Genomic DNA, 14,928 nt, shown 5'->3' with positions numbered 1-14,928 from the left:
ATTGGATTCATACTAAAGCCCCAGCAGTTTTATGCACCGCTATTTTTGAACCATCAGTGCAACTGTCAATATAGTAAAAAGGCAAATAAAATCTTGGCATTTTTATAGAAGTAGCTTTGACTTTGTGTCTGAAAGGGTCTTGGGGACCCCACTTTGAGAACCATGTTCTAGGATGACTGTTTATCTTGAAATGAAAATTTGTATCAGTCTGTTCGAGTTAAGTTTTTTTCCATCTTCTCAGTCTTTACTATCCGAGGAGAATAACTTGCCTGTAATTGGTATGAACAGACTTTAGAGTTATTTAAATATAATTCTTGTTTTAGTTCGTGTCTTAGAAGTGGATATAATAGAAAGCACCCCAGGTGTCCAAAATGAGTCTGTCCATTGGATCTGTATATTTTTCTCTTTACTTGTGTGTGGTATGTGTGCTCTGTGTGAATATACAATTAATTTGGCTCCTGGGTAGCTTTAAAACACATTTCACAAAGCAACATGATTTTCATGAATTATGGCAATTCATACCATATGCCATTGGGTTATGCTATTTTTTCTCCTGATCTACCACAATTTCAAATACTACTGCTTCAATTTGTATGCCAAAGATTTTATGAAATTCTCTACAACTTTCTTAATTTTTGCCTCTTGTTCCCTGACAACCAAAACTCATAATGTGAAAGCAGTCTAAGAAAGTGGTAGAGATGCCACATGGAAAGGAGAATGTGAACATCCTCTTCTAAGTGGCATTCTATTGAGTTATCTTCTTCTAAAATTTGTTTTTCCTATGATATCCCTGGACTGTTGGATTTTTATAACTAGTACCAACAGTACTGAGGGGGTGTGTGATGCTTACATATATGCAGACATATAGTGGAGTTTGACTCACACTCAATGCATGCGCTAGTGCTCACACTTATGTATCTAAAATTTAATGATTCAACAGCTCTGCAGTAATTGAAGAAGTAGTCAGAATGAATAAATAAATAAATTAAAGTTAAAAATTCTGCTAAAGAACAAGGATCTGCAGAAGTGATCCAATAATAAGGAACTCTATCTACTGGTAAGTAATCAAAATAATTTCTAATTTGGAAAATTATCTTAGTGCATTATCTTTATAATACTATAACCCTAACAAGTATTCTGCCAATATAACACATAGGTATAATACCACACCCTATAACAAAAGTACTTTGCCTATAAGTTTGGCAAACTATTAATTAATTGCTGAATTGTATAGTTAGGAAAAAATATGTAACATAAAAAACATAAAAATAAATCATTTAGTTGAATATATTATTTTATTTCTATCTCCTTTTAGAACAGATTTCATGATTCCATTTTAGGATTTGAAATTGTTTTAGACTATTTGAACTCTAAATGCAAATTTCCCTTTTTCTCAGGCATGTTTTCTATTGTTTTAGTAGTGGGCCCCTTTCTAGTATAGATGTGCTCCCAAAACTGAACCAGGTGCTATCCATAATTACTCATCAGTTTTGTATAAGTTCCTTTGGCTAGCTCTTCATACTTCACCCTAAAAGTAGGAAGAATTATCTACAGAGACCACCAGCAATTAATCATGTAGAATATGACACAGCTTAACCTTGCCTTTATGTTCTTTTCTGATAAATCACCCAACCACCTCATATCTCTAGGTTAAGAACTATAAAGTATGATAAAGTGAATAGTAAGCAAACTGTCAAGGGATGCATGCTATGAAGAGAATGTGTTTTGTAATAAACAGATTTATAGCTTTAGATTACTAATAGTTATTGCAAAAGAATTTGGAGAAAATTGTTAGTTTGAAAATGCCATATAAATTTTAAAAGAAACAACAAAAACTGAAAAAATTCCTATATCTGTGGATGAATTAGCTATTAACAATAATAGTGTTTTATATAGGTGTATATTTATGTCTTTTCCTTAGCTTATCCTGAGAGGCAGTACTTTTGGTTTTCATTCTGATTTATTTACTTTACACTTGATACAGGTATTCTACTATCATTCTTCATGAAGAACTAGAAATCTAAGGTTTATCAAGTACCTTAAAACCAGTTAGTTTCTTAGAAGATGAAGGCAAGCACTGATGACAGATCAATATTGACTTCATTCTTTTCACCTTTCAAGCCAAAATTTCCTTTCATTATTATGATGATTGTCACTGTTACTAAATAAAACTTTGAAATGAAAAATATTTTAAGTAACCCATTTCTTTCCTTTTTAAAACTAGTTTCCTTCCTAGCAGTCTTCAAAGAACACTGTGCTGCAAACCATCAAACAATAATTTTTGTGTATTATATGTATACTTTTCATTGTTTATTATGAAGCAACTGTTTTTAAGAACTTCGAAGTTTTTGTCTTATCTCTGGGGTCTTCATTGAACTTTCTTTTTTCTTCTTAAGCTTTTCATGTACTCTGTAATTTCCTGTAATGTGAATGTTACTTTGTCTAACATTTTCACTTAAATAACAGTGGTATTGGTTCATTATTTACATATCTCTAAATCCTGCTCTGTAAAGGTGTAAGACCCTGGTTTTAAAAAAAAATAGTGATTTGATATACATATTATTTGAATTATTTTTACTGTAAATTTCTTTTAATCATTGAAAAGGTTTAAAACTCAACTCTTCTGGACTAACATTAAAATATTTTCAAGACAATTACATGAATGGACTTAAAATTGCTTTACTTTAATTAAAACAGTATCAAGTTTGCACTAGGGAAAATAAGAAGTGTTTTTATCTTACTAATGTCCTTTTGATACATAAATCCTTCTTGTTTGTTTGTTTGTTTGTTTCGCAGATTCCCTACAGGCTCAGCTTATCAATATGGGTGTTATTCCTACTTTAGTGAAATTACTGGGCATCCACTGCCAAAATGCAGCCCTTACAGAAATGTGTCTTGTTGCATTTGGTAATTTAGCAGAACTTGGTAAGTGCTTCATGAACCACAATGTAATTAACTTATTGATGTACTTATAATAAATTTTCGTTTAGATGTTAATAACCTAGAAATCCATTTAGATAATACTAGTTTTTTTTTAAGCATTGTACCTTTGCTTCAATGTTTGAAAAAAGACCCAATTATATCTTATGTTTGTATTATTTATAACTGGAGCTACTTTGCTTCCCTAATTGTTTTATGTGGTGAGGTTTAAAGTTTACACTTGTGTATTATTTAGTAGAGTTGAATATTTAAAATGATCTCTACTTAACTTAAATAAATGAGGGGGATGGTCTTGAAATAAAATATTGTACTTTCAGGGCAAAAAAAGGACTTCATAATTTATTACAGTTTATATAAATTATTTGCTTATCAGGTGAAAAATCTAGCAGACTAAGGTTCTTCCTCCTCTTTTTACAGAATCTCTAAAATAAGGGACTTTTCCATATGAGTGTTTCTAACAGCATTAGAAAAAATTAGGAGACATCTTTGAAAATCAGAACAGAGACACAAGCAGATCAATGCTAGCAACACAGCACACTCCTAGCAGAGAAGAGGACTGCTGACTCCAGCTCCTCTCTCTCTTCCTGTTTCATTTTTCTGTATATCATATGTAGTACCCTTTCTTCTTTCTCTCCTTCCTATGATTCATGATAGAAAGTGCAATTCCTTATCTGAATCTACCCACAACCATGTTCATAATAAATTGTTTATTATAGAGACAGTGAAACCAAATGCTGTTTTGTCATAACTAAATATAATAGTTACAACAAAAAAATAAATTATATTATCCCTGTTTTATAAATAAATAAACCCAAAGTGCCAGGACTCTAACCTTGGATTTTCTAATAGAAAGTTAATGTCCTTACCCTCTGCACATTAAAATCTTGATTTCAGTACCTTACTTTTTGCTTTGACTTCAAGTTAAGGGAATAGGGATTATTTATCAGAGCCAATTTTTAAGTAATTCAGTGGGTCATCTCCTGGTATTTGTGGATATTTCTTTTCTTCTCTCCTCTGCTTTTCTTCTTTTTCATATTGTCTCATTTCCATCATTCAGGTAAAACCAAGAAGGAAAGAACATTCATTTATTGTTTTACAGATTATTATTTTCCAGTATTAAAATGGAATGTAGGAGTTTTGTGTGTGTTCAGTATAGTTTGTAGATATAGAATGGAAATCATGTTATAATCCCTCAATGTCATAATCCTTATAATAGAAACAAACACTATGTAATATGAGTTGCCTGTGTTAAGGACTCAGGATTTGTTTGGAAGATTTCATAGAGCACCTCAATTCAGCCTCACCTCCCTGGTCTATATTAAAAGATGGATACCCACCCAACTTAGTTTAGCCCAGTTTCTTACTATTTACCTATTTAGAGGAAGAAAAAAGAGAAATATTCCTTTATTTACTAAGACCACTAGAGTTTATATAATGTAAAAGCTACATTATACATCAATAGTGAAATAGCACATTTATGCCCCAGACACTTTTCTCTTTTCAGTGGGGGTTTTATTGTCCATGATTTACTAACAAGTCAGATAGTATTACTTTTATTGACATGGATAAATATCAAGTTCATATCACATACTTTTAAACATGGCATATGACTAAATGCTAGAGCTACCTTTTGTCAAAAATTTTTAATAAAAATGTTAAATAGAAATTGTCATTTTGCTCACTAAGGGTATATAATAGCTTAAAGACAAAATATAAAAGAATTTAACAAGTACAGTCAGTTACAGAATTGGGGTCAGAACAGCTCTGCCTCTTTTTGTTTCCTGAGTCCTGGTTTATGTGCACACATGATTTTTCTATTTACAGTTACAGCATTAATACAATTTTGAAGTTTGCAATCTTAGTTTAACATTAAGGATTAAGTAGAATGTGATTTCCCTCTTTTTATTTGGTTCCAAAATCTTTTATGAGTAAAAATTCCTGCTTAAAATACTAGGGTTTTTTTGGCTGGGTGGGAGGGGTTGGGATGGTAGAGATGTTAGAACATAAATTTGCACTTAATATCACTCCTTTCTGAAAACCAACTAACATTGCAGTAAAGGAATATTTTTTTGAAGGCTTAAGCCCTCAAGGAAGAAAAAAAAAAGAGAGGGAATAACACAAAACATTTTAGGGCCTGAGAAAAAAAGCAAGCAATAACTCACATAGCCAAACTTTGAAATCAGAATTCTTGGAAAGCCAAGAACAAATTTGCTCTTCAGAATCTTCAAAGGCCCAAGATTTGGTGGCATCAGATTTCTAAACCATCCTCCCCTTTCCACACTTACAGTAACTGCCCCTTCTCATCTAAGCAGAAGACTATTTATATATCCTCTGTAGAGACTAAAAATAGAGGGTTTGTATACAGGGTACATCAGACTAAGTTGAAGTAAGAGGTACCAGAGTACAATTCTAAAAACAGATTAAGTGAAAGTAGATATACTAAATACTGAGAAACCCAGTGTCATTATCCCATTTGTCTTCTAGAACATGGACTTAAACATACTTATGTTGGGATTTTTCTACAGACAGGGCCATCTGACTACCCAACAGGGAATCTTGTAGGCATCAAGTGCACTCATACTATAGCTCCTAATCAGATTTTAAATCCCACTTCTTAAGTGAAGACCACTAGAGAAGTGAAGACAACCTCTAACATGGAAGATAGTGATGTCTGCAAATAGAAAAAAAGCAACTTGGAAGGAACAGAAACTATGCAGGGTGTGGGGAAAAAAACACAATATTCTTAGATAAATGAAAAAAAATACCATAAGCATGAAACTTTATAAGAGGATGCTATTTTTAAGGAAAAAGAACCACAAAACTTGAACATTAAAAACACAATAGCTAAAATGAAAGACAATAAAATGTTTGGAGAAATATTTGCAGAAATAAAGCACAAATCAAGGAGATGGAAAATAGAAAATATAGATAGAGGATCAGACCAAGAGTTGTAGAAATACATAAACAGGAGGAAATTGCCAAATAGGATTACAGAACTAAAGTACATAATATTCCAAATTGGAAGTCTCTGTCAAATACCTAATGGATGAAAATAGATCCAGACCACGGCATATCAGTGTGAAATTTTAGCAAAATGGGGACAAAATGAACATTTTAAAAACTTCCAAAGAGAAAGAGAAAAAAGGTTGCATACAGAACACTGTGAATCAGTAACATCAGATGTCTCAAAATAATACTGGTATCCAGAAGAAAATAGAGTATTGCCTTAAAATTTTTGAGGGAAAATTACTTCCAATATAGAATTCTATACCATGTCAAACTGTTGATGAAGTATGTAGTTACAATAAAGACATTGCCAAACACCAGTGTCTTAGGAAACTGATGCCATTCCTCTAGATGCCATTAGAAGATGTGTTCCACCTAAATAAGGGATGTAATTTAAGAAAGGCTATATAGGAATTAGGAAACAAGAGACCCAACAGGAAAACAGGAATTCCTAGTAGTATGGTGACATGAGAACCCCAAATGACCTTTTAGCAAAGAGAAACCATATTAGAATAAGTTAGAAAGCTGCTGAGTCAGGGTTGGGGTAATTCTTGTAGAAGATGAAATTGATTGCATACCTACAGAAAATGAGCTTATTACAACTGGTGGAGGGTTTGGAGTTGAATTAAGGAAAAAGACATAGAAAACTAAACAAATGAGAGGAAAAATAATAATTCCAGGAAAATAGTTCCAGGCAAAATGAAATAGTACATTACTGAAACACTAATCATTGATAGAACCAAAATTACAGTATAAATACATTGAGAAGATGAAGGGTATGGTGGAGATAGAAAAAAAGAAAGCTAATGCCTCATCTTTCATAGTGGAAAGGTGGAAAGTCAATCAAAAATACCTGAAACTAAAAAATTCAGAAAGTGGCAGTACAAATATGTTATTAATAGATATGGAGGTAAATACCAATGAATTAGCTGTGTGCTTGGTTCTGTGGAAGAAATGGGGGAGGCAGACTGAATTCTGCTGGTAATGTGTTAGGACTGTTTAAACAAATGTGTGATTTTGATAAAAATAGGCTCCTAGAAAATGAGGCTTCTTGCTAACAGTCTCTTAGAAATCGGTTTTCAAACATAATGTCAAATCTTACTTGATGCTGTTTTCTCTGTATTCACCTGCAGGGTAAGTACAGATTTTATTCATGGATTCTCCTGTTAATCATAGTACATTTGTTTCCTTGTCCTGGCAAATGGCCTGAGTTACTTAGCAGCAGTGATTTGGTTTCAGTTTAATAAGTGTTTGGAGGAATAGACTGTGGATTGGAAAAAAGAGTGTTAGTAGCACTATTATTTTTAAAAAGAGCACATGACTAGATAAGTGATAATATTTATCTACTTCGCCTATTATTTTGTTTCTGAAATTCATTCCATTTGAATAGTCTGAAGCAGAGGAATGATCAACAATGAGGAGGAGTTAGATCATTCCTATTTAAATCAAACTAACCTTTTAGGTTAATGCTGACATTTGTAGAATATGGTCTCTGAGGAGTTAGATAGTTCATTGGAAAAGACACTCCATACCTATTCCTTTTTTATGGCAGTAAGGAATCCTACTTTCAGATCTTGGAATGGATCATCGTTTTGGCATAAATCTGGTGTATGTGCCAAAAGCAATATAACACGAGTGAATCAAAACTCTTAAGGCATATTAAGATTTGTGTTTTTCCTTTCTCTTTTAAAGTTGAACTTGCAGTATTTTTTTGATACTGACAGAGATTTTACCAGAGATGGGAGAGTAGAACCTAATTCTTGTGTTGATTTACTTGTTAATTCAGTCACACATTCATGTGATAGAGTGTTCTTTGAATACCTGCTGTGTACTGCGCACTATACTGGGCACTGCGTTTGTAGTAGTTAAAATAAGATACACTGCCCCTTCCCTCAAGGAGCTTTTAGTTTAGTGGGTGAGATGGAATTGATTTTAAATGAATTTGCAAATAAGTAAGCATATAATTATAAATTGTGATTATAGCTAGTATGTGAAAGTAATGGAATGAAGTGAGGGACTAATTTAGAGGCATAGACTCTAGGTTGGAAGAAACTTTTTCAGACAATATTTACCTTTTATACACAGTATGTAGTAGCTTTCTCAGAAAGCTGCAGGGGAATGCCTCCAACAGAACAAAATAAGTGAAGGTGAAAGGACATCAATAATAGAGTATTTAATACAGGAAGGAAAAGAAAGGATCTACCAGATAATGATAAAGAGAAATTCCAGGAAGTCAACTGTGTCCCCAAAACAGAGAGCAACCAATCAAGATTGAATTTGGTCAGAATTCTTTAAAACTTGTAGATAAATTAATAGCATATCTAATGCAGCAAAAGAACTTGAGACAAAAGAAATTGAGAAATGGAATTGAACCTGGTTGTATTTTGGAGGTAGATTGGTAGACACTGGTAATTCATTGAATGTAGAGTTGAGTGAGAATAAGTGAACAGTGACTCCCAGGTTTCTGCCTGAATAGATGGATAGATGGAGTGTTTATTTACCAAGTTACCAAGTTAAGTCTGGAGGAAGAACAAATTTCAGGCTAATATAAAAAGTTCACTTTAGACATGGATGCTAGACAAATATTCAAATGGAGATGTTAAATGACAAATAGTCCGGAGTCCAAAAGAGAGCTAGAGATATGATGAAGTATCAACATATAAATGCTGTTATGATGTTGTAGAAGAGAATTAGATTGTCTAGGGTAAGAGTAAGGTCGAAAAAGGTAAGAAAGCAAAGGATCAAGTCCCAAGGCCCTGGAATTTATAGTTTGGTGGAAAAGGGAGGAGCAAGCAAAGGAGACTGTAGAGTATACAGGTGAGCCAAAATTAGTTTGAAGTAGGTTTAGGAATACATGGGAATTGAGAAAGTAGAGGTACTGTATGTAGACAGTGCTATCAAGAATCTTGTTTATGAAGGTGAACAGAGATTGAATAGTGATTGAAGAAAAGTAGAGTAAAGGTGTTCTTAATACTGCTTTGTTTGTATGTGAGAAATACTAAGGCATATTTAAATGCTGATTGTGAGGCTCTAGAATGATGAGGAGAGATTGGAGACACTGAAGAGGTGAGAGGTATTGAGACTCCAAGCCCGTGGGAAGAATTGGCCTTTAATAGTGAGCATGCCAGCACCAATATGAAAGCATACCATTATAGTGATTTAATGATATGATAAATCACCTTTAACTCAGCCATGTAAAATGCAGTCTGAGTAGTTTTTCTTCATCGACTAAAACACACAAAACTATGAGTTCATAACTCAGTAATTGTATTGTTGCTCTGGTTACCTGTATGTTATGCTAGTGAATATTTTTCATAGCCTTGAATATAATTATGTCAGAACATTTTCTTTAATGCCTTAGACATTTTTTCTTTTCAGGGGCATTAAAAAATGGATTTGATTGTTACTGTATTTGAAGAGTCCTTGTATTTACCAGTAATGGTACAGAATGACCAAGTATTGAAAACAGTAGGAAACAATTTCTGGGTTTAATTTTGTTTGCTTACTCTAACTTTTCCTCCTTTTTTTGCAGAGTCAAGTAAAGAACAGTTTGCCAGTACAAACATTGCTGAAGAGCTGGTAAAACTCTTCAAGAAACAAATAGAACATGATAAGAGGGAAATGATTTTCGAAGTTCTTGCTCCACTGGCAGAAAATGGTGAGAAAATAAATGTACCTCTTGATTTTTTTGATCATGTAGGCTTTTTATAATTTTTCGGGTATTGTTTAATTGCCAGCTATTTAACTCAGAACCTTATTTGTTTTATTAATGATGTGGTAAGTTTTATTTTGGTTTATCTCTAACTTGAGCTACATTATCTGTTTTATAACTATATCTACATTGGCCAAAGCTACTTTCCAAGTTACTTTGATTTTAAAATCTTGGCAAAGATGGTTCTGTATCTTACATATTGTTATGCCAATCTGGAAAAGGCAGCTGAGAAGCTGAACTCCACTTAAGAGTCCTTGCAGGGCAAAGGGGATAACAGTTGGAGTCCAGACTGCCAACAGTTGGAACACTGGTAAGTTACTCCCACCTTTGGGCAAAAAATCTTAAGGGATAATATCCTAGGAATCAAACTAGAGGAAACAAACCATCCCATATAAATAATTTTTCAAATACAGTGTCTAGCACATAATCAAAGAGAACCAGACACATGTGGAGACAAGACATTGTAAGCAAGAACCAGCACAGAGAACAGGCAACAGCACAAACCTCCAGACACTAGAATTTTTAGACATTGACTCAAAACAGGTATGTTTATTGTATTCAGAGTTCAAAGCAAGCTTGAAAAACTTAGAAGGAAACCGGAAGCTATAAAAAGTGCCATAACAGATTTAAAAAAGAAACAATTGGAAATACCTGAATTGAAAGATACAACAAAGATTTGGAGAATTTAATGTATGGGTTTAACAGCAGATTAAGTATAGCTGAATTAGAGAACCAGTGAACTGGAAGATAGACTGGAACAATATTGAGAATGAAGTATAAGAAGAAAGGAAAGAGCCAAATACATTTTTTTAAAAAAGTGAGAAGTAGAGAGGATGATGTGAGGCTCTCATGTACATATTTTGGAATCCCAGGAAGGGAGGAGGGAACAGAGGCAATGTTTAAAGAAATTCTGGCAGAGAGTTTACCAGAAATTATGAAAGTCTCAAAGATTCAAGAAGCCAGATGAATCTAAAGCATGATAAAAAGAAATCTGTATCTAGAAATACCTTACTTAAATTGTAGAAAACTAATGACAAAATTCTTAAAAGTAGCTAACAAAAAAGTATATTATCTTACAAGAGGCAACAGTTTGACCATCAGCTAACTTCTCAACAGCAACAGTGAAAGCCAGGTGACAGTGAGGTAACATTTTCTGTGTGCTGAAAGAAAATAAATGCCAATTTAGAATTCTAAACCCAATGAAAATACCCTTTACTGGAGGCAAAATAAAGATATTTTCAGATTAAAAGAAAGTTCACCACCAGTATGCCCACACTAAAGGAAGTTATAAAAGATGTTTTTCAGATAGAAGAAAAATGATTTCATAAGGAAGGTTATAGATGCAAGAGAGAATAAAGAACAACAAAAAACACTGGTAAATATGTAGGTAAATCTCATGTACACTGAATAAAGAAAATAATGAAAATAATATATTTTGAAATATAAAATGTATATGTATATAATTTAAAATGCACTACAAAATGAGTATATGAACCTGGAAAAAGTTTGTAAAAGAAGTTAAAGTCTTAAGACCCTTGTATTATTTGGAAGAAAATACTATTAGTTTAGGCTCATTGTTCAAGGATGTTGTTAAGATTACTACTAAAGTAATTTTTTAAACAATTTTTTAAAACAAAGATTTTTCTTTAAATACCCATTCAATCAAAAATAACAGAAAAAAGGAGAGAAAATGGAACATGGAACAGGGAGTATAATAGTGCATAAAAAATACTAGACATAAGATGCAGTATTTCAGAAATTACACTAAATGCACATGGCCTAAATACTTTAATTAAATGACCAGTTGTCAACTAAATTAAAAAAAATATATATATATATACTTTTAAAATAAGCAACACATTAAATATCAAGAGATTTTAAAGGTTAAGAATAAAAAGATTGAAAAAACATTCCATTCAAACCTAGGAAGGCCAAGGTAGTTATATTTAATATCAAGTTAAACAAACTTTAAGGTTAAAAGACTTGCTAGAGATAAAAAAGGTAACCTTATAGTTATGAATAAGTTCCAATTCTTCTAGATGCTATAACTGTATTATACATTACTCAAAAACATATAAAGCAAAAATATTGAGAACTATGAGAAATAGACAAATCCATAAATAAATGAGAGCTTTTAATACTTCTTTCAGTAATTTAAAGAACATGCAGATTTTTTAAAATAAGAATATAGAAAATATAAACAAAATAATTAAGAAAATTGGTTTATAAAATAGACATATTTTAGAACAGAACACTACGCCTAGCTGCAGAGCCTTTTCTTTTCAAGTGTACTTGAAACATTTAGAAATATGTAGTCATGAAAAATTTTAACAAATTTCAAAGGATTGCAACCATACAGAGTATGTTCAGATAATAAAAAATGTACTTCTAACACCTCAGAGGTCAAAGAAGAATCGTGAATGAAATTAGAAAAAATTTTTAAATAATTAAAATTAAAATACTGTACCTCAAACCTCAAATCTTAGGTGATGTAGGTAAATCCATATTTAGAATATTTTGCTTTAAACTAATATATCAGAAAAGGATAAAAGCTAAAATCAGTAAGCTCAATATTCATCTCAGGAATCAAGAGAGAAGAAAACATAGTTAAACCCAGAAAAAGTAGAAGGAAGGAAATCTAAAGAGCTGAAATTAATAAAACAGAAAATACATAATACAATGCAATCATATGATCACCAAAGTTGAGTCTGAAAAGACTAATAAAATTGGTACATCCCTAGTGAGATTAATCAGGAAAAAAAAAAGAAAGAAAGAAGGCACAGTCAACCAAAATCAAGACTGCAAAAGGAGATCTCACTACCAGGTCTTCAGACATTCTTAAGAGGATGTGACAAACAATTTGATGTCAGTACATTCTAAAGCATAGATGGCACAAGAAGAAATAGAAAAGCTGAATAATCTTATCTTAAATTCTTCCAGAGAATAAGAAAAGCAGATATACTCGCCAATTTATTTTGGTAATATAATGAAATTATGATGGTAATATAACCTTTAATCTCAAATACCAGCAAAGAGAATACAAGGGTGAAAATTGAAGACTAGTCTCACTATGAACACAGATCCAAAATTCCCTTTAAAAGCAAACAAAATCCAGAACTGTATTTAAAATTAATCATCATAGCAAACTGAATTTATCATGAAAATGCAAAAGTTTTAATATTCAAAGTGCAATCAATATATTTCATTAAATTGAAACTTATTAAAGGGGAGAAATCATATAATCTCACATTCAGAAAAGCATTTGATAAGATTGACTATCCATGCATGATTTTTAAAAACTCTTTGCAAACCAGCAGTGGAAGAGAATGAACAGGATATATACCAGAAGCCTACAGAAAATATTATACTCAGTGGTGAAACAAAAAAGCATTTCCTTTGAAACAGAGTAAGGATCATCCCCACTTCCACTCATTGTATTATAGGAACTATCCAGTGCAGTAAAGTAAGAAAAGATACAGGAAAGATATAAATAAAACTATTATTATTTGTTGATACTTTTATTATATATATCAAAAATGCAAAAAAATCTACAGATCAATTTTTTAAACTAACCAGTATCAGATTACTAGCCCAAACAAAAAACCCAAAATATCGTATTTCTGTATACCAGAAAAAAAGTTAGAAAAGACATTTTAAAAAGTATATTGCTTACCATAGTATAAAAAATGAAATATTTTAAGAATGAACTTGAAGATGTGTAATATTTCTGGCAGGAAACTGTAGAAAATCATCCAAAGAAATTAAAGATCTAAATAAACAAGATATATGACTTCCATAGATTGAAACTTCAATATTTTAATGGTGTTATATCTTCCCATATTGATCTGTCACAATGTCATTCTATCCAAAATCCCAAAACACCAGGAATAGCCAAGATACTGTGAAAGAGAACAAGGTAGCAGAACTGGTTTTACTGTATAACAATAATAAAACTTTACTCTGATAAAACTATAGTAATTAAAAGATACTGTGGTATTGGTGCCAGGATGGATGAGATAACCATTCATAGGACAGAATACCCCAGAAACAAATGGAAACATTAATACATGTTTTATATTAGAAAAAAAAAATGACCTTACTGCAAAACTCTCTGGAACGATCTTTTCAATGAACAGTACTGGGAATATGGAAACAAATACAGTTGAGACACACATATACCCTCATTTCATGTTTTATTAAAAAAATAATAATTTCAGGTAGATTACTGACCTAAATGTAAAAGTTAAAACCAGAAAGCTTATCTTAAACTGTAAGAGAGGAGAACATTGTCATGCCCTTGGTGTACAGAAAGTTTTCTTAGGTCATAAAAGCTCTAAACATGAAGGAAAAGATTGATAAATTTGATATTTTAAAAGCACAAACTTTCAAATAATGAAAGTAAAAGATGCCAAAAGACATTCATAGAGTGAAAAGCAAGACAGTGGGTGAGAGAACATATTTACAACACGTAGCCAACAGAGGGCTTGGTACAATATATCAAAACTCCCACAAATCATTAAGAAAAATATAGAAAACCCAGAGGGAAATGTATGAAAGATTTGAAAAGGTCCTCAACACAAGGGAAAATCCAAATGGCTAAAAAATACATGAAAATATTCTCAACTCATTAGTAATCAGGAAATACAAAATAAAACCACAATAAATACCACTATATACCTACCAGCAAGTCTGATAATAGCAGATGTTGATGAGGGTATGGAGCAGTGGAGACTCTTAAGTCCTGCTGGGAGTATAAATTGGTACAACTTGGAAACAGTATCCACTGAGCATCTTTGTGATCCAGCAGTTCCTCTTTACGACCATACCCAGAAAAGTGCACATGTGCACTAGGATCCATTACAGGGATTTTCATAGCATCATTTATAGTGATGAAAAATTGGAAACAGCTGATATCCATTAATAATAAATAAATGATGATATATTCATATAATGGAAAAATAAAAAGTTACATGAAGGGATTAAGTCAGCTATAACCAAATAGTGGCGATGCATCTTAGAAACATATTAGAAGAAGAAAAAAGCCAACACTGAAAAATAAATATTGTAAGATTCCATGCATATTAAGTTCAAAAACAGGTAGAAGTAAACTGGTTTTTAGGAATGATTATTTATTTGGTGAAACAATTAAGAAAAAATGTGGATGGGGTCACCTAAAAATCAGGGTAGTGATTTGAGAGGAAGGTAGAGGGATTTGTGATAGGCAGAGTGCCCTGGGGGCTTCCTGGGTTATTGGCAATGAATTTCTTGAT

The 14,928-nt window shown here is 32.2% G+C and overlaps 1 protein-coding gene across 5 annotated transcripts in view; it reads left to right on the top strand.

Annotated features, from left to right (window-relative positions):
* The window catches only part of RAP1GDS1 (Rap1 GTPase-GDP dissociation stimulator 1), a 170,258-nt gene that overhangs the window by 125,763 nt on the left and 29,567 nt on the right, over positions 1–14,928 (top strand). For all 5 annotated transcript variants that reach the window (XM_037020188.2, XM_037020187.2, XM_037020184.2 and 2 more), the window contains 2 exons: positions 2,797–2,925; positions 9,479–9,604. In XM_037020188.2, the coding sequence (XP_036876083.1) occupies positions 2,797–2,925; positions 9,479–9,604 (255 nt within the window). The remainder of the gene's footprint in view (positions 1–2,796; positions 2,926–9,478; positions 9,605–14,928) is intronic.

Source organism: Manis javanica, chromosome 5 (assembly GCF_040802235.1).
Source record: "Manis javanica isolate MJ-LG chromosome 5, MJ_LKY, whole genome shotgun sequence".
NCBI classification, from domain to species: domain Eukaryota; kingdom Metazoa; phylum Chordata; class Mammalia; order Pholidota; family Manidae; genus Manis; species Manis javanica.
The sequence above is the reverse complement of the archived record's forward strand: the minus strand, read 5'-3'. Positions and strand labels throughout refer to the sequence as shown.